This window comes from Rhinoderma darwinii, chromosome 3, assembly GCF_050947455.1.
Source record: "Rhinoderma darwinii isolate aRhiDar2 chromosome 3, aRhiDar2.hap1, whole genome shotgun sequence".
NCBI lineage: Eukaryota > Metazoa > Chordata > Amphibia > Anura > Rhinodermatidae > Rhinoderma > Rhinoderma darwinii.
Genome location: NC_134689.1, coordinates 298072835 through 298094279, shown reverse-complemented (window position 1 = coordinate 298094279; position 21445 = coordinate 298072835). Strand labels below are relative to the sequence as shown.

The window sequence follows — 21445 nt, the reverse complement described above, 5'->3', positions numbered from 1 at the left end:
GAAGTTACCACAGGTACACCTATTTGAACTATAGACTTTGTGTCCTGTTGGCCAGCTGCCATACCGTTAAGGCGGTATGGCCCAGTGGGTCTACCGACCAAACGTGACAGCTAATAGCTACAGTGTATTTTTGTTTTTTCAAAAACTTTTATTATGTGCATTTTTCTAAATATGCTAACGTGGCTCTAATAGCCAAATAGGAGGTGACTCTTTCTTTTCACTCTGGGCGGTGTAATGTTTTCTCTATGTTGCTAGTATACAGCTTCCATTCCTGACTCTGTTATCAACTGGTAATACCTCTGGTTGTTTCACAGCTAGAACTGTGATCCTGGTAGAATCTCATCTTTCATATGCCACTAGAACCACTGTTCTAGGTGATCCACGGCCGGAGATGAGATATGGCTATTTTAAATGATCCCCCTTCCCTCCAGCCTCAGTCTCTCACACTGTGTGAAGCAGCTTCATGCTGATAGGACAGCGTCAGAGGCTGTGAGGAAGCTCCGCCTCAGGAGAATAACTGGTGTTGACACCCACTTGTCTAGTATAGCCTCACTTGCATATTTAGAAAAAAGCTCAAAACTTTTAAAATAATAAACGTTTTGGGAAAAAATGTTCACTAGCATTATCAGTGTGGCAGCGACTATTAGATTAGCTAGGACATAGGGCATTACTAAACTAGTGACAGATCCTCTTTAATGAGGTCCTGTGGAGTTCTGTCAGGGTTCCATTATTTTTGACAGCAAGAAAACGGCTGCAGACTGCTTTATCAATCAAAAATAACAAAGCTTTATAACGGAACCCCCAAAAGACAAGTGTGAACAGAGTCTAAAACAAAAATAAAATGTGAAGAGAACCTAAAAAAGATTTTGCACATACTTTAGTTGATATGGTAACAATCTTGTATGCACTGGAATTAGAACATCAATCTCTGTAAACCCTATACTATCTTTTGGATCATAAATTATACCTTGATGATACCTTTTTTTTAGCAAATAAAAAGAATGGACTTGATAGGACAGCAATGAGCTTTATTTAGCTGGTGACAATATGCTGTTCATAAGCATCAACATTCACAACATGATAGAGCCGCTGTACATGTAGCCTGCATGTCTCGCTGCAGCAGCATGGTGAGATCACAATGTATAAATGCACTAGGTACCATTTAATGCATTATTATTATTAATGGTGCATACAGATACTGTAGGCCACATTGCTTGCTGTATAAGAGAGAGCTTTGGATTAGTGCTTGAACTGAACCACGGGTGCAGGAATACGGATGTCTTGTCCCTTCTCTAGTCTCTTCTCACAGTCAACAAGATAGTTCACTCCATCAATGACCAGCTGCACCAACTCCACCTGCAGGGATTACATGGGATTAGATAATGGCTTCAAACAGTAAGAAGGCTGGAGAGATACTTTTGGCTCACAAATCAGCTTTCTATACAAATCTTATTGTGACCTGAAGGTGACACTGCAAATATGTGTACGATGAAAGAGCTGTGAGGCCTTATGTTTCAGGATTTTTGTGGTAAAGATCATTCAACCCATTTTGGAAGACAAGGTTTCCTTACAGGATAGAAGGTTGATGTAAATGTATTTTTATTCAGCCACTAAATACTATACGCTCATGGAAGAAAAAAGGGGGGGGGGGGTGGATCCAGCGCTATGGTGGTTTAAAAAGAAACTATTTCTAAGTTTTAATTGTATCCATTAAAATTAGGATCAGTTGCAGGGTTATGATGATGTCCTGGAATGCTGAGTGTAAAAATGGATTAAGATAGCCTACGCGTTTCGAACGCTACCTGCGTTCTTATTCATTGAGCTTGAGCTTAAATACTATACCTCAGATTTTCCCAAGCGGTCCAGGTTTGAGATGTCGAATGTGCTACCAACAGCTGCTGTATCCACTCCTCCTGTCCCTCTTTTTTGTAGACGGAGATTCTCTAGGATCTTGGGGAAACGTGTATCCTGAAGATGTACAAACACATAAAATATTTATTAACGCATGTGATAGACAATAATAAGACTCAGTACATTTCATTAAGTTTAGTGGTGACTGAAAATGCGACCACCTCACTACTGAAAATGAGGATCAGGGTCCCGTTTACAAGATCAGCGGGCGTGCCAGCTGCATTACTGTCAGAATATTCTTCAATACAATCCAAGAAATGTGAAACCAACTTACCTTGCTCAGTAGAGGTAGTTTAATGTGTACTCCAGCCCGCAGACCTGTGCCCAGGTTGGATGGACAAGTAAGGATATATCCCAACCGTTCATTCCACATGAATTCCCAGCCTTTCTCCTGAATTAATCTCTCAACCTACAAAGGGACCATTTACAACATCTTAGAAAATGTAACCACCATGTAAACAATAATTCGCCGATGTATTGGGATGTTTGATGTACTGTAAGTATAGGGCATCTTATGGCGTATTCACCCAAATTATACAGTACCCTTACATGTAAATGTATTTATCCATTATCTATGTGTAGAAAGATAGATCAATTGGTTCAGAATAGAAAAGTCCAGCACCAGTGGACTTCAGTAAAATCTTCTGCTTTATATAGGGTGCATTCACACAGTGTGGTTTTGCTGCATTCTTTACCGCGATTTGCTACGGTTTTGCAGTTAGCATGCAAACCATGGAAAATCACAGTAGAAAGCATGCATTTTTTCAGTGTATTTTTTGGTCGTGCTGCACAAAACGTGTCAAAACCGCACCGTGTGAATACACCCTTAAACGCCACACAGTCAAAATCCAAACAGAGTAAGGCTGGGCTCACACGACCTATTTTAAGACGTAAACGAGGCGTATTATGCCTCGTTTTACGTCTGAAAATAGGGCTACAATATGTCGGCAAACATCTGCCCATTCATTTGAATGGGTTTGCCGACGTGCTGTGCAGACAACCTGTCATTTACGCGTTGTCGTTTGACAGCTGTCAAACGACGACGCGTAAAAATACAGCCTCGTCAAAAGAAGTGCAGGACACTTCTTTCAGACGTAATTTGAGCCGTTCTTCATTGAACTCAATGAAGCACAGCTCAAAATTTACGGCTGTCAGAGAAGCCTCGCAAAATGCGAGGAGGAGCAATTACGTCTGAAACGAGGCAGCTGTTTTCTCCTGAAAACAGTCTGTCTTTTCAGACGTAAAAGCCTGCTACCGTGTGCACATACCCTAACAGGACGTAGTGCAAAGTCTGCTTACTCATTTCTGTGCCCTTAGTCATAATAGAACATGGATCAATGACAATATCTAGATAGTCTAACACTTTCACTTACCTCCTTGAGACCCTTGCAGAAACGCTCAAAGACCCTTTTCATGTTCCCTCCTTTCTCCATAGAGATGACCCTGGTGTGATCTTCTTCATTTATCCAGATAAGGAAGGTCTTTTCAATGTTGTGCCTGTAGATACGGATGGATATTATAAATTCATGTATTTGTTTGAGATATATATTGTAATGACGGGGTAGGGAGACAGACAGGTGAGCCCTAATCTACCCGCCACTCAGTCCTTGCACGACCCGTCCTAGGCGACGGCGTACAACTGGGCGACGGTCCCTACGCTTAATACGTGCACGACAGACAAACAAACAAGGGTACACAGAAGATAAGGGAAATGGGGCAGTTGCCCACGGCAACACCGTGAGCAACAAGAGTAGTGAACGAGCCGAGTCAAACCAGGAGTGTACGAGGTACCAAATGCAGAGCAGGAGCGTAGTTAGTAAAGCCAGGGTCAAAATAAAGCAGAGGTCAATAGTAATGGCTGGAACAGCAGAGCCAGGAAACAAGATAGAATGACAGGCAAAGACAAGAAGCAAATAAAGGTATACATAGACCGAGGGCGGGAGCTAGAACCGTCTGGCCGGGCTGTGATAGGTTCTCCCAGCCTACCAACCTGAGTGGTAGGGCTATACACACATCAGTGTTTTTTGCAGATCCATTGTTCCGTTCCACAAATTCTAGAACACGTGCTACCTGCGCCGCCATTCAAGTCTATGCGTCCGCGAAAATAACTGACAGCACGCAAACGCCATCCGTGTGCTGTCTGCATTTTGCTGATATGTTGCTAGGAAATGCCTGGAAAATCTGATCACATGACCTTTCTATGGGTGCGGATCGCAAGATATGGATGACACAAGGAAACAACATGGCCGCAATATACGGACACACAAAACGACGCGGAAGCAGCTTGGAGAAATTGCAAACCCAAATATGGATATTAGGATCTGTGTTTTGCGGCCCAATCAACGGCAACGGACGGCCATAGTTAGACTTGGCCTAAAAAGCTTAGTACTGCTGATTAGACTCTTAAGTGTGTAGATTGGCTCAGCTGGCATTCAAATCATGGCTGCCATCTTTCTGCAGAGCATAAGACCTGTGCTTGGCATAAGGTGGACAGAAGGTGGCAGCTTATCCTACTAGCACATTAAGGAAAAAGTCTATCTTAATTAAGCTGCTGGAGGGAAGTTCTCTTTAGGACACTGAAGACAAAAGACGATCTGTTATTATATGAGTTTCTTGTAAGATAATTGTGTATACAGCGTCCTCTCACCAGATTCCACGTGCATCAGGCCAGTCACGTGCCATTCCTGAAGCGGTAAGTAATGGTGATACCGGTTTATCAAAGAGGAAGTGATCCTACAAAATGAAAATAAGTTGTTTTTACCCTGTATGAAACTTGCAATCCTGCCATGAAGCAACAAAGCTGCATTGTGTTGATGGAAATGTCTAAAGTTGTATTTCAGCTTATTACAAGGAAAACAATATCTTATAACTACATATGAAAGAAAAGCTTATTACCAGTTACGGAATCCATAGAAGCAACTGATTTAATTAATAAAAGAACTAGGACTAGAGAAACCTTTCTGCGTTGCAAATATAATGCAAGTACGCCAAATGTGAGCGCAACGCGACCTAAGGGTAAGTTCTTAAGTTTATACGTAGCGTAAACACTACAGAATTTCCGTAAAGATTTTCTGTAAATTCTGCAGGGTTTTCGCAACATAAATAGACATGCTGTGAATTAAAAATCCATACAGCATGTCTATTTCCGCACATGTTTTGTGCGGGTTTTTACTGTAGCATGTGAATGAGATTTTTTCAAATCTCATCCACTTTGCTGATGAAAATTCTGCAGTGCTTACGCCATGTGGGAACATGGCTTAAGGCTAGGGCTACACAGAGACTTTGGCCACTACACAGAGACTTTGGCCGTGCAAACAAAAATTTGCGTGTCGCCCTGCCTGCATTGCAGTCTATGAAAGTCAATATGGCCAAATGGTGACACGTGAGATTTTTTGTGACTGTCTTAGCCTACGGGTGCAGTCACACGCGGAAGATTTTGTTGAAGAAATTTTCTGAGACTGGAAATCAGTTCCATTCACCTGAATGGGGTTGTTTCTGCAGTAGGTGCATAGATTTCTGCAAGTTCCATTCAAATTTCTGCAACAAAATCTGCCGTATGTGACTGCACCCTTAGCAGCTCCCTGTGCAAATTGCTTAAAGAGGCTCTGTCACCAGATTTTGCAACCCCTATCTCCTATTGCAGCAGATCGGCGCTGCAATGTAGATTACAGTAACGTTTTTATTTTTAAAAAACGAGCATTTTTGGCCAAGTTATGACCATTTTTGTATTTATGCAAATGAGGCTTGCAAAAGTACAACTGGGCGTGTTTACAGTAAAAGTACAACTGGGCGTGTATTATGTGCGTACATCGGGGCGTTTTTACTTCTTTTACTAGCTGGGCGTTAGGATGGGAGTGTATGATGCTGACGAATCAGCATCATCCACTTCTGTTCGTTAACACCCAGCTTCTGGCAGTGCAGACACACAGCGTGTTCTCTAGAGATCACGCTGTGACGTCACTCACTTCCTGCCCCAGGTCCTGCATCGTCTCGGCCACATCGGCACCAGAGGCTACAGTTGATTCTGCAGCAGCATCAGCGTTTGCAGGTAAGTAGCTACATCGACTTACCTGCAAACGCCAATGCTGCTGCACAATCAACTGTAGCCTCTGGTGCCGATGTGTCCACGCTCGTCCGACACGATGCAGGACCTGGGGCAGGAAGTGAGTGACGTCACAGCGTGATCTCTCGAGAACACGCTGTGTGTCTGTGCACTGCCAGAAGCTGGGCGTTGTGTAGAGAAGTTGATGATACTTCTCGTCAGAACGCCCAGCTAGTAAAAGAAGTAAAAACGCCCCGATGTAACACACATAATACACGCCCAGTTGGACTTTTACTTTAAACACGCCCAGTTGGACTTTAGCAAGCCTAATTTGCATAAATACAAAAATGGTCATAACTTGGCCAAAAATGCTAGTTTTTTAAAAATAAAAACGTTACTCTTATCTACATTGCAGCGCCGATCTGCTGCAATAGCAGATAGGGGTTGCAAAATCTGGTGACAGAGCCTCTTTAAACCTACTAAAGCAGCCTGCTTGCTCAGCTGTTTCCATAACACCTATAGGAATTAAAGGATTGACGCACACATGCCCAGCCGCCCCTCCATTTATTCGCCGCTTCACCAGGCAGAACGGGGACTCAGGCGATACTCGTTCTTGATATAGGTCCAGGTCCCAGAGCTTGGAACTGCATCTATCAGACATTTATGGCATATACCATGTATATAAATGTTTAAGTTAGGAATACCCCTTTAAATACCCCTTTAAACTTTAAAATACCCCTTTTCCTCTTACATCTATCAACTGCTGCTGTTCTTGATCTGTCATGTCACTCAGTTTGTAGTAACGTCCAGTCAGGTCTCCAGTAAGACCGCTGAGGGCATCAGCTGACACTCGCTCAACTTCCCTTCTCTCTGCTCGGGTACATGCTGGGGGCAGGCTCAGACCTCTGATACTTCTTCCAGTCCGAACCCGAGATGACAGTACATAACGTTCATCAAAATGACCGGCTCTAATCTGCCAAGAACAAAAAGAGACATGGGATATCAATAAACTTTTCATAAACTTATTAGTAAACAATTATAAAGCCTTCTTAACCCCTTGAGGACCAAGCCAATTTTGGCTGGGAGGACATGAACAACTTTTTTATTTTTTGGTCAACGTAGCTGTACAAGTCCTTTTTTTTTGTGAGACTAGTTGTACTTTATTTAAGTGCCATTATGTTTTACATATGTATTAGGCCGGTTTCACATGGGCGTGTTCGGTCTGTGATATACGTACCGTATGTCGGCAGTATTTCTTGGACCGAACACAGTTCAGGTAGGCGGGCTTCTAGTATCATAGTTATCTATGATTCTAGGAGTCTATGCCTCACTGTGGGGATATTTTTTATTTAAGGTTTTTTTACGCCATACACTGATCTTAAATTATGCCATACATTTATTGTATCTTTATAAATAGCTTTTATTAAAACATTAGGTTTACTTTTTGAGATCCAGCTGCTTTGTATTCTTTATACAGAGCAACTGTATCGTTCGCTAAGACCTGGATTCGTCAGTCCTGTGGACCTGACAGGTTCAGTGTCAGAGGGTAATGCGTGTCTCTGAACTTAGATGTGATAGATTACAGGTGGATCCTGCGTGTTACAGACACGCAATACCCGCTCTCACTGAACCCGTCAGTCCTGTGGACCTGACAGGAGCAAGATTTAGCGAATGATACAGTCGCTCTGTATAGAGAATACAAAGCAGCTGGATCTCAAAAAGTAAACCTAATTTTTAATAAAAAACTATTTGCACCAATCACACTGACTGATCTTTTTATTTAAAAAAAAATGCCATTTAAAGGTTTACATAGCCTTTAACACAAATCTGTATTTTTCTAGATCCGCATATCATAAATGATTCGACAATGCTAGTACCTTGCTGGCATCTAAGTCTGTGGGGTGTTTCATGTTCCGTGGATCATATCCGTTGTGTCGCTCTTTTATAACAGGATCAAAAATATCTGCAAATACCTGAAACATAAACAACAAAGCTTAAGACAGTATTTATAGCTTATCTGAAGGTCATATTTTATCAATATGTAAGGCTTCAAGTACTGTATGTAAAGATATTTTTTATTTAAATGTTGAATGGTAATGTATTAGTACTGTAATGTATTGCTACAATACAGAGAGCACATGGATCATGTCAGGTACGCAGCTTTCCTTTGAATTTTGGTTGGCTATGTACATGATTTAGTATGAGTAGAAGGACATTTTATGTAACATGGTTGTTACACAAATATTGCTGACATCTGATCACTGATGGGCATAAGAAGCTAAACATGAAAGAATTTAGCACATAACAATGTGATCTCACAAACTTTGACCATATGGATGATTGCAAGTGAAGCACTGATGCAAGCGTAAGTAAAAATGCTTCACTTTTAAAGCGTGTCAGAGCAGCAGTTGTTAACGTTTTTTTCGGAGGGTGGACCATAAGACAAAAAACAGGGACGGAATGGAATGCCTTTGGCGGTAAATGGCTTTTGGGTGCTGGAGCTAAGCAGAGGGTTGTTAGAGGGTTGTACAAAGCAAATATACGTCAAATAACATACGTGTATAATCCGAATAAAGGACCAAGTCAGATCTGAACTTTTTATGCACAGTACAATATCAGATATTACAACATATTGGGATGTGCAAAAGGTATTCCAAACTATTAGGGTATGTTCACACGTAGAGTCAAAAACGTCTCAAAATACGGAGCTGTTTTCAAGTGAAAACAGCCCCTGATTTTCAGACGTTTTTTGAGCAACTCGCGTTTTTCACAGCGTTTTTTACGGCCGTTTTTGGAGCTGTTTTCATTGGAGTCTATGAGAAAGCGGCTCCAAAAACGTCCCAAGAAGTGTCCTGCACTTCTTTTGACGAGGCTGTAATTTTACGAGCCGTCTTTTGACAGCGACGCGTAAAATGACAGGTCGTCGGCACAGTACATCGTAAAGCTCCTTGAAAGTAATGGGCAGATGTTTGCCGACGTATTGGAGCCGTTTTTTCAGACGTAATTCGAGGTTAAAATGCCCGAATTACGTCCGAAAATAGGGTGTGTGAACCCAGCCTTAAAGGGGTATTCCAGCTAAAAACATTTATCTCCTAATAACGGGTTTAGATCTGTGGGAGTCTGAACACTGGGACTCCCACCGATTACTAGAATGGAGGACCCCAGTCCCCAACACCAACCGCATGACTGCAATAAGGAGGAGTTTGCATGAAACAGTGGTCCAGTATGTGCGGTGCTGCTCCATACAAACTATATGGTAGTTATGGAAACTTCCAAATGCATTGCTTCTAGAGATCATTGGGGGTCCCAGCAGTCGGGTTCCCACCAATCTGACATTTATCACCTATCTATTGGATAAGTGCTAAACGTGTCTAGCTGGTTTACCCATTTAGGGAGGTGCTCATACAAAAACTAAGTGTAAATCATATTTTATTGCAGGGGTACACATATAGAAATGGTGGTCCGCTAGCAAAAATGTAACTTGAAAAATGTAATTGGGGATCTCAACCACGTGCTAGTTTATGCCACCACACATCCCATTCTGGGACAGAAGGGTCTGGTGCTTGTACTGTATGAGCTGTCTACCAATCACATCTAGGAAGAAAGGTCAGCATGATTCACGTGCTGGCTCCATTGTTGCAGATTATGTAGAAGAGGAGTCATGTGACCATGCATGTTCAATAGGAGTGGTGACCACACAGGGTCAATAGAATCAGCATTACATAAGTCTTTGAGCGTCACAAGTGTCTCCTTTTTATTGGAAAGGAAAATGCATTTCCCTGTAATTACTATGTATGTTTTACCTTACAAAAAAAACAAAGACATCACTATTGCTAAAGATGTCGTGCAGTATATAAAAAGAAAGTCACATTTCTTTTTAAACCTCTTTGTTACTAGATACAATTTTGATCAGTGAACGCCATGGCGTTTATTTAAAGAGGATCAGTCACTAGATTTCACAATACAAACTGTATACATTATTAAATTAATCTCTTAGACCTGATGAAACTGATGTTCTTACTTTGAAAATCCATGCCCGAATCGCTATATAATCCCTTTTCAGATTTTTTCCGCCTGATATTAAAATTTGAAATTTATGTGATCAAATATATGCATGATATAATCTCAATATCCTCCCACCTAGAAGTGACAAGCTCCTATCATTGGATGTGGAGAAGAAAAGTTGCAGTATTCGGGACACGGCGCCTGAAAGGTAAGTGTTCAAAACGAAGTATTTTTTCAGTAGATTTTATTGTAATAGATACTTCGCGTTTCGGGACCGAACAGGTCCCTTCCTCAGGTTAATACTGTATGGTTATGAATCTGAGGAAGGGACCTGTTCGGTCCCAAAACGCGTAGTATCTATTACAATAAAATCTACTGAAAAAATACTTCGTTTAGAACACTTACCTGTCAGGCGCCGTGTCCCGAATACTGCAACTTTTCTTCTCCACATCTTGTGTTCGATCTCCCCTGGAACAGATTTTTCTCCCGTGGGATAGCAGCGGGTTGCAGCCGACACCAACAACGATCTTCAACAATATTAATTTCCACGTCAAGCAGTAGTGTTGTGTCTACCTTTGCACAACACTGCCAGGTGAGTGTACCAGCTCACCCCTCTGCTCTCACTGCCCCCCCATGCCTTACAATATTACCTTAGAGGAGCGCCGTTGTCCTCCTCTTTCCTTTTTCTTCATTTAGATATCACAAGCTCCTATCATTGTCTTTTCTCCCCCACACTATGCTGAAATCTTGCACATGCTCAGTTTAAGCTGCAGTCTCCCTGACTTTGCGGTAAAAGAAAGCAGCAGATGGAGTTAGAAGTTGTAATTCCACATTAAAAGTACTGCTGGAAGACAGGCTCTCTCACTACAGAGTTAGGGGTACTGCAGCTTGTACTGAGCATGTGCAAGATTTCAGCATGGTGCAAGGGATGTGAAACACTGATAAAAGCTTGTCAGCTCTAGGTGGGCGGAGATTGAAATGACAACATGCATATACATGCATATGCTTATTTTAATATCAGGCAGGAAACTTTGAGAAAGGATTATACAGCCATTCTTAAACAGATTTTCAAAGTAAGTACATCAGTCTCATCAGGTCTAAGAGGTATTTAATAATGTTTGCAGTTTGTATTGTGAAATCTGGTGACAGATCCTCTTTAAGTGATGGCTTAAGACCTCATGCCCATTTCAGTTTTTTCCGTCAAGGTGCTATCCATTGTTTTAACTGATAGCACCCTGACACATTTCAATGGGGCCATGCACATTTCCGTTGGTTTAACGGAACCGTGCGGCTGTTCCGTCAAAAATAGGACAGGTCCCATTCCTGCTCGTTTTTGATGGAACAGTCTCTGCCTTTTCAATGATTTGGTCCTTGAAACATCGGACTGCACACGGAAGCCATCCGTGTGCTATTCGTGTTTCACAGAACCGTCATTAGCAGCCATACAACGGCCGACGGAAGTGTGCATGCAGCATAACAGGTTTTTGTTTTATTTTTATTAACAACATTGAAATGATTTAAATGTGCTGCACACGATAAGTACAGTACATTCATTAAATCTCTGCAGTCATAATTAACTCCGGTACAGTATATCATGTTATTAAGATTCAACACAGTCAGAGAATAGACTGCTAATCATATTACATTACATGTCCTTTAAAAAAAAAAAAGACTTTCATGTTGCCATGGATATTTCCCAAGAAGAAGCAAAATTGTCGCTTCAAGCAGAATCTTACTTACTAAGTCAAACCAAACGATGGTCATCTGTCTCTCTTTGCTTTTACACTGTATTAGCTGTGAGACTTCAGAAATTAAAGGGAACCTGTCACCATTTCCTATGTAGGCTCTGTACCTTTAGGCTGGGTTCCCACTCAGCGTAAACGCTGCAGAAATTCCGCAGCATTTACAGTAGCAGCAAAGTGAATGAGATTTAAAAAATCTCATGCCCACGCTGCGGAAAAAAAACCCCACAAACGTCGTGTGGAAAGTGTTCTGTCGTGTGTTTTTCAATTCCGCAGCATGTCAATTTATGCTGCGTATTCTGTGCGGAGATGCTGCGTGTTTGGCCCATAGACTTCAATGGGGAACAGAATTTCTGCAACAGATTTATGTTGTTGCGTTTTTTACAGCGTTTACGCAGCGGAAATGCAGTAGAAACCGCTGGAAATCCGCAGGTGGCCATATACTTTGCTATAACCAATGTTTAACACTAAACCCGCAGGTAAACTCGCTGCAGAAAAAACACACACAAAATCCGCACCTACCCTCCATTTTCTCTTAGAAAAATGCAACAGTCGCTACCCCAGAAAACGCTCTGGATTTTATATTTTCTGCAGCGGGTTTTCCATTGCAGAAATTCTGCAGCGTGTACACTATGTGGGAACCCAGCCTTAGTATTTTGTTTTTCAGTGTTCCTACACTGTATGCTAATGAGCATAAAAGAGTCATACCTTCAGTCGAAAAGAGTCATATCTTCATTCCTCAAGCCTTTCCAAGTTAACCCCGCCTCCTTACGTTTGATTGACAGCTCCTCGCCTCCCCTCCAGCACACATGAAATACTGCGCTTGCGCATCGATGTTTTGGTGCGTGCGCACAACGGGACACCATAGCGGCGCATGTGCAGTAACTGGATTTGAGGCCCGGACGAAGCAGGGAAGGGTGTTAAGCCATTGATGACGTGTGCATGCGCGCTATCTCAGACGGTATTTCGGTATTCAGGGTGGGCCAATTTACGGCGGTGGGTGGGCAAAAGAAGAGCGAACGAGATGGATTATTACCATAAAAGGCGCAAAATGTTTGCAGACCGTTATTTATGTCGGAGGAATTTAGGAGAGGAGATACCGGCAATGAATTTTTGACAGCAGCGGCCAGTCAGGGGTGAGTAGAGTTCAATAGGTGAAATGCTGGTGACAGGTTCCCTTTAAACTCCTAACAAATCCTATGTTCACAAAGCCATACAGTGTACTACACATTTGTCAATTCTACATATTGCATTGTGCATTACATGCAGGCTGCGTTCACCTTGATCTCTTACCTCATAGGATTCTTCATCTCCTGCTACCATGCCCACAGTTTTAATGAAAGGATGTCCAGGGTTATCTACGCCAGTCTGAATACATTGATCAAGGGTGTAGCCATTAGGAGTGGACTTGTTGCAGAGCTTAGCATAGACAGCAGGAGTCATGCTAGTTGCCATACAGTTATTGTGTTTCCGGAGGTCTGGGTACTCTGCACTATATAAAAAAAATAACATCATTCCACTTGCAAATTTATAATTTTTTTGTATCGATGACCACATTGCCTTTTAATAGTAATAGAATGTTCATTGATCACTGGTAGTTATTCTATCATGAAAACAACCCCCTTCTGCATGCCCTTTTAGAGCATATGGGCATCCTAGAGGGGGTTCACCCAATTGGGACCCCCCTCTATAAACCAGTGAGGAGAGCTGCAAACAAAGCGTAGCTTTCACTCTGGCAGACCCAGCCCATCCATGTATAACATGGTGGGCCGCTGCAGAGAACATGTATGGCTGGTAGCAGCTTCCACCAATGAGAACAGCTGTTTGCCAGGGGTTTTGAAAGTACACTGCCGCGACCAGCTTATTGTCATGCCAGCTTTAATATAAAAAGGTATTGTATTCATGAAATAAACCCTTCAAAGAAAATAATAACCAACAAAACTAATTGAGTAAAAGATTTGAAGTTAAATGGGTGGGTGGATTGAATTAATAAGAAAAAATAGTAATATTCAAAAGTAAGATGTGTGTCATGTGTATGATGCGATAAATCTCTGACATGCAAGCAATAGAATCTATTTGGTGTGAGACGCAACATTTCCTTTATTTTGTCACACTTTGTGATGCACCAAATGAGTATATTGTTGTATTTTCCTCTGAAAGGTACCGTATGTGGAAAGGCAATGTTTTTGGACACCACTTATACTTCCAGGAAAATGTATGTGATTGCTTTGTATGTCACTGCCTTTTCTGCTCTATTTCCATCATTGTATTGTATGGGGATGAATGAGATCTTTCGTCATAGAATTTGCATTAATGTCGGCAGCACAACCCCTATTTACACAAGGAGATGTAGTGCCGACAACGATGATTATTTAGGCCGAATAAAAGATGCAATCAGCCGGCAAACCAGTGTTTGCGTGTTTGGCGACTGATCACTGGGCACTTTTACACGGGCCGTTGATCAGGAAGAGCATTCCGTTTCCCCGATCATCGGCCTGTATAAAAGGGCCTAATGTCCTATTCCTTAGGCTCTGTTCACATCTGCGCTACAATTTCCGCAATTCTGTTCTATCATATATATATATATATATATATATATATATATATATATATATATATATATATGTATATATATATATATATATATATATATAAAAAACTTTCAAAGGTTTACATGGCCTTTAACAACCACATTACCAACATTGTTATGTCTTCTATTTAGCTGTTACTAAGCTGAATAATTTAGTCTACACTATTATCTAAAGATGGTAAGTTTTAGGGTGACCATTCAAATCGATAGATATACTTATATATTTTTGTTTTTTCAATTGAGTCATCGAAACTTCCAGTGATGTTCTTTTTTTATTTTATGAATTGTATGTCAGTAAACTAGATGTACTAATGCTATAACCATAAATCATCCCGAATATCTGACTACTCTCAATGCTGAAAACCAGCAACTGCTCTAGACAAAAGGCCAGAATATTTCATTATAGAGAAACCGAATCCTCCTTAATCTGTTTATTAGTACATGTGCACATTGACCACTTTCCGCAGCAGAAGGTTGTAGGCTAGGAACGTTTACAACCATAAAAACACTTAAAGTACTGAAAAAGACTTTGACAACTATTTCTTCATTTTTAGTCCTATTTTAAATGATAGAAAGAAATGTTGAAATGTCATGGACAGGCTCATCATTATTTGGGTTTTGATATTGTGATAACTCATCAAGTCTTACTGCAGTGCACCGATCAATACCAAGATGCAAAGGGAATGCTATGGAGACTTGATTGTCACTATAAGTGGTAAATATTGATCAGCAGGAAATATACACAGCAAAAACTGAAAGTCACACTAAGGAGGAGCCACTGCAGACGAGGGATGGAGTATCACGCGATTAACCTCTTATTCGTAGGGTTCTGATATCTCATCCAGCTGAGTAGCACAGCAACTGTTTTAGATATCTATATTGCTGATATTTACTGCCCTCTTGCTGTCAGTCTATAGCTGTACATAGACATTTGATTTTTATTGTTGGATCGCACTCATTTGAACAGGATCCATCAATAATTTGATCTCACTGGGGTCTTTCAAACCCTTGTTCATTCATTCAGCTGCCATTGGGGGAAACAAGAATCCGACAGGACCTGTATGGACATTTTGTTTGCCACAGAAGTAGGGATCACCAAAGGTGTCTGACAGCCGCTTATCCCCCTGCTTTATTGAAATAACATGCACATATAACTGAGCTGAATGTGGAGAATATGTGTCATTCAGCTAAGAGTCGCCCTGTGTTAATGGCCACCCCACACTAATGTTGTCATGTCAGCTACATCACAGACACCGTATAAAATGCGCCTGATTCGTGGATGTTATTAAACGTGATGCACTGATATGTACGCACAATAACATGTTCTCTCAATGAAGGTCCTTTCCCCTTCTCTATTACAGGTTGTAAATCGCTGTTATTTTCCCTGTGATCATCAATTTTATACAACACAATGAAAGGCATACACTGTCACACCCAAGTACCTAAGGGGGGCCAAAGACCCTTCTGCAACATAACAAAACCCCAGTATTATAACTAGCATATGGTTGGTGAGTTGCCTTTTGTTGCTCAGATTTTGCATTGGGGCTCAGGAGCATTACCTCCATAGAGTTACACCTCTGACTGATACTAAAGATGGCCTTACACACAGGGCCGCCATCAGGGGGGTATTAGGGGTAGTGGTGTGAGGGGCCCGGCCAAACCTAATTGAAAGGGGGGCCCGGCAACTGCCGCGACATTCTTTTGGTAGGAAAAAACGGGCCCCTGCAATGGGGCCCGTTTTTTTCACTAAAAGAATGTCGTGAGCTGCTGCTGCTGCTGCGGGCCCCCTCCCCTCGTCATGGGGGGCCGTCAAACCGTCCGCCCGCGCGCGCGCACCCGATCGCGCGCCCAAGGAAACTCCCGAGCGCGCACCCACGAACGCCCGCACTGGAGACCGCCCAGTCTAAAATCTCATCCACTCTGCTGCGACTGTAATACGCTGCGGATTTTCCACAATAAAATGTGTTGCATAAAATCCGCAGCGTTCATGCCTAGTGTGTTCCTACCCTGAGGCCGGATTCACACAAGCGTGTGCTTTTTGCGCGCGCAAAAACGTGGCGTTTTGTGCATGCAAAAGGTCCATAACAGCTCCGTGTGTCAGCAGCGTATGATGCGCGGTTGCGTGATTTTCATGCAGCCACCATCATTATGACACTCTGTTTGTATGTTTGTAGCACGTGGTGCTTTTCTGTTTTCATTCATAGTTTATACGGCTGCGGAAGTGCTGGGCGGGATTTTCACGCACCCATTGACTTCAATGGGTGCGTGATGCGCGAACAATGCACAAATATCGGACATGTCGTGAGTTTTACGCAGCGGACACACGGACTCACGCTGCATGAAAATCACTGACAGTCTGCACGGCCCCATAGAGTAACAGGTCCGTGCGAGGCCCGTGAAAATCACGCGCATTGCACGGACGTATTACACGATCGTCTGAATAAGCCCTAACAATAAGGCCCAGTTCACAGAGTTTTTGGGCCTTGATATTGACTCGGACACTGCGTCAGAATCAGCACTAAACAACTTCCAAAACCGCCTCCCATTGATTTAATCTGAAATCAATGGGAGCCAGTCGCGGAAAAAAGAAAAAGCAGCACGTCCTTTCTTGCCGCGGTTCTGCCTCTGACCTGCCATCGAAATCAATGGGAGGCAGAAAATGCATTTTTCGCTGCGTTTTCTGTCTGCTGTCCTCAATCGCCGCAGGCAAAAAACGCGGCAAGATAGTGTGGGCAGGTCAAAATCTGCCTCAAAATTCGGTGCGCGGTTCCAGGCGGTCGCCGGAGCGCATGCACGGGAGTTTGCGGGTGCGCGCGATCGGTCGCACGGGCGGCGGTGTTTGACGGCCCCCATGCTACCCAGAGCCGCCATCAGGGGGGGTATTAGGGGTACTGATGTGAGAGGCCTGGCCAAACCTAATTGAAAGGGGGGCCCGCAGCTCATGACATTCTTTTGGTGAAAAAAACGGGCCCCATTGCAGGGGCCTGTTTTTTTTCTACCAAAGGCAAGTCGCGGCAGTTTGCCGGGCCCCCCTTTCAATTAGGTTTGGCCGGGCCTCTCACATCAGTACCCCTAATACCCCCCCTGATGGCGGCCCTGGGTACCATGATATAGTGCTGGACGGAGTACCGTTAACAGGCGGTGCCACGGTAGGGGGGCCCAGAAAATTTAGCTGTAGGGGGCCCTGAAATTCCTGATGGCGGCCCTGCTTACACACTAGATAAATGTTTGTGGTATCAAACAACAATCTAATTTGTATGGGGTCATCCCGCCCGAAGAAGGATTGGGGATGTTGGATTCCAGCATGCCCGATCCATTGTTCCAGCGGGTGATAATCACTACCAGAGCTTATCCCTCTCTCCTTATAGCAGAAACCATGAACAGTTGGCTGATCCATGAATGTATATAGGGGAACAACTATTTTATATGTATGGCAAGCAAAGAATAGGGAGAATATTAGTATCAATGGTTACATTTTAATTATTTGATGTAATGAAACACAAGATCCTCGTCAGAGCATTCATTTTATGATTATCTTCTCAGAAGACATCAATCTACAGTATTATTTGCATCTATTCTCAACACTGTCTGATGCCTCCTGCTGCTCACAAGTTAGGCAGTGTTCACATCTGTGTCGGGCCATTCCGTTGTTCTGCTCCGCCAGAGAAGCACAAGGGAATAGCGGAAGCGAATAGCAGAAGCGCTGGATCTGTTGAACAATGAAGACAACCACCGCCAACGGAACCAGCTGACTTTAATGGGTTCTGTTGGGGTATCCGCCAATTTACCGGAAACAATAGCGCAGCATGCTACGCTATTGTTTCCGGCATTTTTGGCAGGAATCTCAGATGGAGGCCCCTAACGGAGCCTCCGTTGCAGATGTGAGCAGGCCCTTAATATAACATATGCATGTCCACATTACTATGTGGCAGAAAATAGGCTAAGGTGTGAACTCCATAAGAAGCTTGCTGGCTCAGCGTTATTAAGCTTAGCATGCTTACAGTTTTACACGTATACAGCTTTGGTCACAATGACAGTTTCAGGCAGCTTATTATGACTGACGCATTATAATGATATTGAAACATAGTATAATGAAGAATGAATATTCCTAACAACTGATTTAATATAGATAGAAACAATCCTTTCTGAGGAACAATGAGCAGGTTGAACAGTAAATTGAATCTTCTTATGTTAGAAATAGAAATTATTTTATACGTGCAAAACCGAATATTCTGCAAACCATGTTTTCATTTCTATATATTATAACTTTCAAAAATGTTAATTGTGCGAATGCTCAGTAATGTTTAATCCCTTAGGAAATGCTGAAATATGTGTCTATGTGAAAAGCAGTGATTTGCATTGTAGTTTATGCATTTTTTTTTATTGGTTCGTAAACGGTATTGATTTCCTTTGCCATGCCCCTGAGCCTGAAGCTCTGCAGGATTATAGAAGGAGATGCAGCATTGTGCATACTACAAGAGATGGATGGCATCTATCTGCAGTGGTGCCAGACTGTGTGCACTGCTGCACATAATGAAATAAGTATTTCCCTAGAGCTATTACTAGAGATTCTACATTATTTTATGTCATCCCTATCTAAAGGAATGTATTGATGAGCAAACACAGATTTGCACAAATGTACAATTTTAAAAATTCTAAAAATATAAAATACGTAAAGAAACCATATAACTGATGCTGAGGGTGAATGTGTGCACTTCTGTTATGATCCTGTGCATAAGATATATTATCAGGTGTTATAAGGATAAAAAACCGAAATGTATGCTGTAATAACAATAGCTTCTGCTAACGATTTTGGTGGAATAAATTTTTTATGGTTCTCATATTTGTTTGTTAGATTTTCAGTCAATTCATTAGATTTTAGGATACCCTTCCCCCAAGAGTGTATCAATAAGCCCCCATCCCCCTCCATACTGACTTGCTAGAACGTTCAGTAGGGCTTCTGTCACAGTGACAGCTCATTAAACTGAATGTACCTTCTATATGTATTTGAAATTATTAAAAATCCATAGTAAAAACAGGAAAACAAAAAAACATTAAAAAAAGATTGTGAAATTTAGAATGGCTAATAGTTCTCCTATCATGTGATAGCATTTTAACCTGATTTCACAATTGTCATTTTATCCCATGCATTTGACTACACGTTTTCTTATCTCTCACTATAGATAATATATATACATAAAGATTTTTCACCGTACTACACTAAAAACAAAACTTGTAGTTACCTTGGTGGGTAGAGTCTCCTACTTTTTTCTGTATCAGCACTGATCACTTCTCTGCTAATGAGGTACCCAGTAGCTAGTGACCCAGCACCAGCCATTGCCAGGAGTCCAGCAGATTTCCTGGATAACAGGACTCTTGAGAAGGTGCTTGCCATTTTTACAATCTTGGAGCTCGAGGAGAGTGATGGAAGAAAGGACCCAGTCGATCTGCAGAGACACCAAGCACAAGAGATGTAGAATATGTGAGAGATGAGAGAGCAGTGGCTGTGGGGGTGGACGTGATATGAATAGAAACTACTCAACAAAACAGAAGAGATTACAGCAAGACGCAGTGAGAGCAGACCTGCCTTAGACTCTTAACAGCCCACTATAAATCTGGCTTGCCTCTCAGCTCTCACAGAGCATAATACAATAAGGAGATTCCACAATATAGTGGGATATATAAAATATACCACAGCAGGGACCAGATTCTGGAAATAACATTGTATGGAGAACTCTGCAGTTTTACTATAGTACATAAAATAATTCATAGTAAAATTAAATTCACTGCATCGTCGATATACAGGTCTAGCCGGCATCAGTTTGACTTAACTCTTTGGATGTTATCGCTTTGCACTCTTAATTGATCCTAAAAATTCTCTGAGTAAAAAGTAGGCTTTACTGAATGCTAATTGTGTAAAACTATAGATCCCAGAGGATGCTAATATGTTTCCACTATTAAGCTGGCCATAGACATGAGATTTTTGTCCGGAGAACCAACTAGTTTGGTAGGATCTGCAGTTAATCTCAAGTCTATGGTGCACAACCAAATGGCAGATGTCTAGGAAAAAATGGATTAGGTAGGAATTGAATCTGTTCGATAGTTGTTCATCTATATTGTGGTAAAATTCCTAGACGTGCATAAACAATATAACGCACTTTCCATGTCAGTCTGGTCCCATAGCTTACAGGACTCCTGCCCAGTACAGTGCCAACTGGCTCAACAACACAATCCTGGTGTACTGTCTAAAGTAGTGGTCCTCAACTAGGGGCTCAAAAGTCATGTGTGGTCCTCGACTTTTGGATAGTTGGAGAGACTCATGTGAAATCTTGCTGACTTGCTATCAGTACACAAACATTGAGAGAGTATGTTAACTGTTAATTCCAGTGCGTAAGTGTTTAACAATATTTTAATAACAAGCAGTGTTATTGTAATGACCGGGGGTAGGGAAACGGACAAGTGAGCCCTAATCTACCCGCCACTCTGTCCCTGCCTACTTGCGACGACCCGCCCTAGGCGACGGGGTACAACTGGGCAGCGGTCCCTGCACTCAGTAAGTGCACGACAAACACGACAAACATACAAGGGAATACAAGCAAGGGAAAGGGGCAGTTGCCCACGGGAACACCGTGAGCAACCAGAGTGGTGAACGAGCCGAGTCAAGCCAGGAGTGTGCGAGGTACCAAACGAAGAGCAGAAGAGTAGTCAGTAAGCCAGGGTCTGTATGGAGCAGGAACAAAATAGAAGGAGCTGTAGCTGGGCCAGGAAACCACACGAAAAAGAATAACAAGCAAGGAGGAACAGGAAATGCAGGTATAAATAGACAGAGGGCGGGAGCTAGCTGAGTCTGGCCAGGCTGCGATAGGCTCTCCCACTCCTAAGCCTGCCAGCCTGAGTGGTGGAAGCTGGAGTCAGTCTCAGGGATGTAGATTCAGGTGCTGACTGATTAATTAAGGGAGTTAACCCCGAAGCTGTGCCTGGCAGATCCTTTACAGTTATGACAAAAAAAAAAAATAGAAAAATTATTTTTCCGGAATGTTTCTTAACACTGCCTGTTAAATCTGAATGGGGATATCAAGATTGAAGTGTCTGATCTAAAGAAGTCCAATTATACGGCATATAGCTGATAGAACCCTGGTTCTGATGTGAGAAGGA

At 42.3% G+C, this 21445-nt stretch overlaps 1 protein-coding gene across 1 annotated transcript; it reads right to left on the bottom strand.

The window, feature by feature from the left end:
* Positions 1-1007: 1007 nt before the first annotated feature.
* On the bottom strand, positions 1008-19836 carry CKMT1A (creatine kinase, mitochondrial 1A). Its single transcript, XM_075858106.1, has 9 exons — positions 19534-19836; positions 12994-13192; positions 7831-7926; positions 6705-6926; positions 4559-4644; positions 3285-3408; positions 2186-2320; positions 1843-1968; positions 1008-1356 (listed from the first exon to the last, which is right to left on the bottom strand). Exons 1-9 carry the CDS (start codon positions 19683-19685, stop codon positions 1240-1242), a joined length of 1257 nt encoding a protein of 418 aa, XP_075714221.1. The 5' UTR covers positions 19686-19836; the 3' UTR covers positions 1008-1239.
* Positions 19837-21445: the final 1609 nt, after the last annotated feature.

What these genes read in the sequence shown, in the direction of transcription:
- CKMT1A (XM_075858106.1), bottom strand. Translation starts at nt 19,685, where the DNA reads ATGGCAAGCACCTTCTCAAGAGTCCTGTTATCCAGGAAATCTGCTGGA. An exon ending in GAGATGAAGAATCCTATGAG is followed by an intron (nt 7,927 to 12,993) that starts GTAAGAGATCAA and finishes TTTATGTTTCAG; the next exon opens with GTATTTGCAGATATTTTTGA. An exon ending in ACCGCTTGGGAAAATCTGAG is followed by an intron (nt 1,357 to 1,842) that starts GTATAGTATTTA and finishes TAATCCCTGCAG; the next exon opens with GTGGAGTTGGTGCAGCTGGT.